A 1,132-nucleotide genomic window follows, 5' to 3' on the forward strand; every position below is an offset into this window, starting at 1 on the left:
GGTCTGTCTGCTCTCAGCCAGTCTTGTTTGCGTGGCTGTGCTCAGCTGTGAAGTCAGTTGGGACTGGATGATCCTGAATAAGCGAACTCAGATGTCGGGGGCTAGGTTGCTGACAGAGAGCAATCCATCTCTGACAGATTCCAACCTAAGTGATGGAGAGAACCTTTCCAGAGATCTCATTCTCTGCCATTACTTGGTGGTCACAGGATTCCAAAAGAGAGGAAAGAGGCATCAAAGCCTGTTGAGAGTAGCCTTGGAATTCCCAGGGCACTCTCCTTGGCCAAAGTAAGTTACTGGGCACTTGGATTCAAGAAGGGTATCAAAGGATTCCTCTTGTAAAAAGAACACCTGGGAGTAATTGTGACTGTTTTCTTTTTATTTGTCTTTTGGGAGATGGCAGGGGTGATGTGGGGTGTGGGGAAGATATATCACACAGATTATTGGTATGTGACTTAGTTTACCTATTTCTCTACAATAGACTGTGGACAATAATAGTATGATATGCTGCATTGTGATATATTCATACTGCATACAGAACTGAGTATGGTGTTATAACACAGTGTGTTCTAATGGAGTGCTACAGATTTTAATCAAGTATATTATATTAACTCTCCCAAGACTTTGTAGTTTCTTCTGTAAACAAACAAACAAACAAACAAACAAACAAATAAAGAGTTAATGAGCTTTTACTTTGATGTATTTTGAAGAACTTGTATTTAGACTGTTTCAATCGTTTCTGGACGCATTACTCTGTAAATATAAATTTCTGTTTGGAGTCAGACAGCTTCTTACCGAGTCCTGTCTCCCAGGATAAATTACAGTGTATGTAATTCCTAGTCATTCTATCCACATTTTTTTAATGCCTCCTCTTTATCCCTTTAACTTTATAAACTTGTCTCTTCAGGTGATAGAAGAGAAGTCTTAGTTATGATAAACTATTTCCTCTCTTTCAATACATTGTCTTATCTGCAGTCAGAGTGAACTTTGAAGATGTAAATCTGATCATAGTACTTTCTCATAATGATAATGACTTCCATTTATGCTACTTTAAATATATCCCCTAATCAGTTTTATGATTGCATGATGCCTCTGGCTCATACATATGCATATATATATTAATCCCATTTCAGCC

The 1,132-nt window shown here is 38.0% G+C and overlaps 1 protein-coding gene across 1 annotated transcript in view; it reads left to right on the plus strand.

The window, feature by feature from the left end:
• The window catches only part of LOC101638965 (olfactory receptor 9G4), a 10,733-nt gene that overhangs the window by 7,828 nt on the left and 1,773 nt on the right, over positions 1-1,132 (plus strand). The window contains exon 3 of the mRNA XM_045297057.1: positions 46-140. Within this exon, the coding sequence (XP_045152992.1) occupies positions 46-140 (95 nt within the window). The remainder of the gene's footprint in view (positions 1-45; positions 141-1,132) is intronic.

This window comes from Echinops telfairi, unplaced genomic scaffold (assembly GCF_000313985.2).
Source record: "Echinops telfairi isolate 266 unplaced genomic scaffold, ASM31398v2 ScPeMD7_7416;HRSCAF=8454, whole genome shotgun sequence".
In the NCBI taxonomy this organism is placed as follows: domain Eukaryota; kingdom Metazoa; phylum Chordata; class Mammalia; order Afrosoricida; family Tenrecidae; genus Echinops; species Echinops telfairi.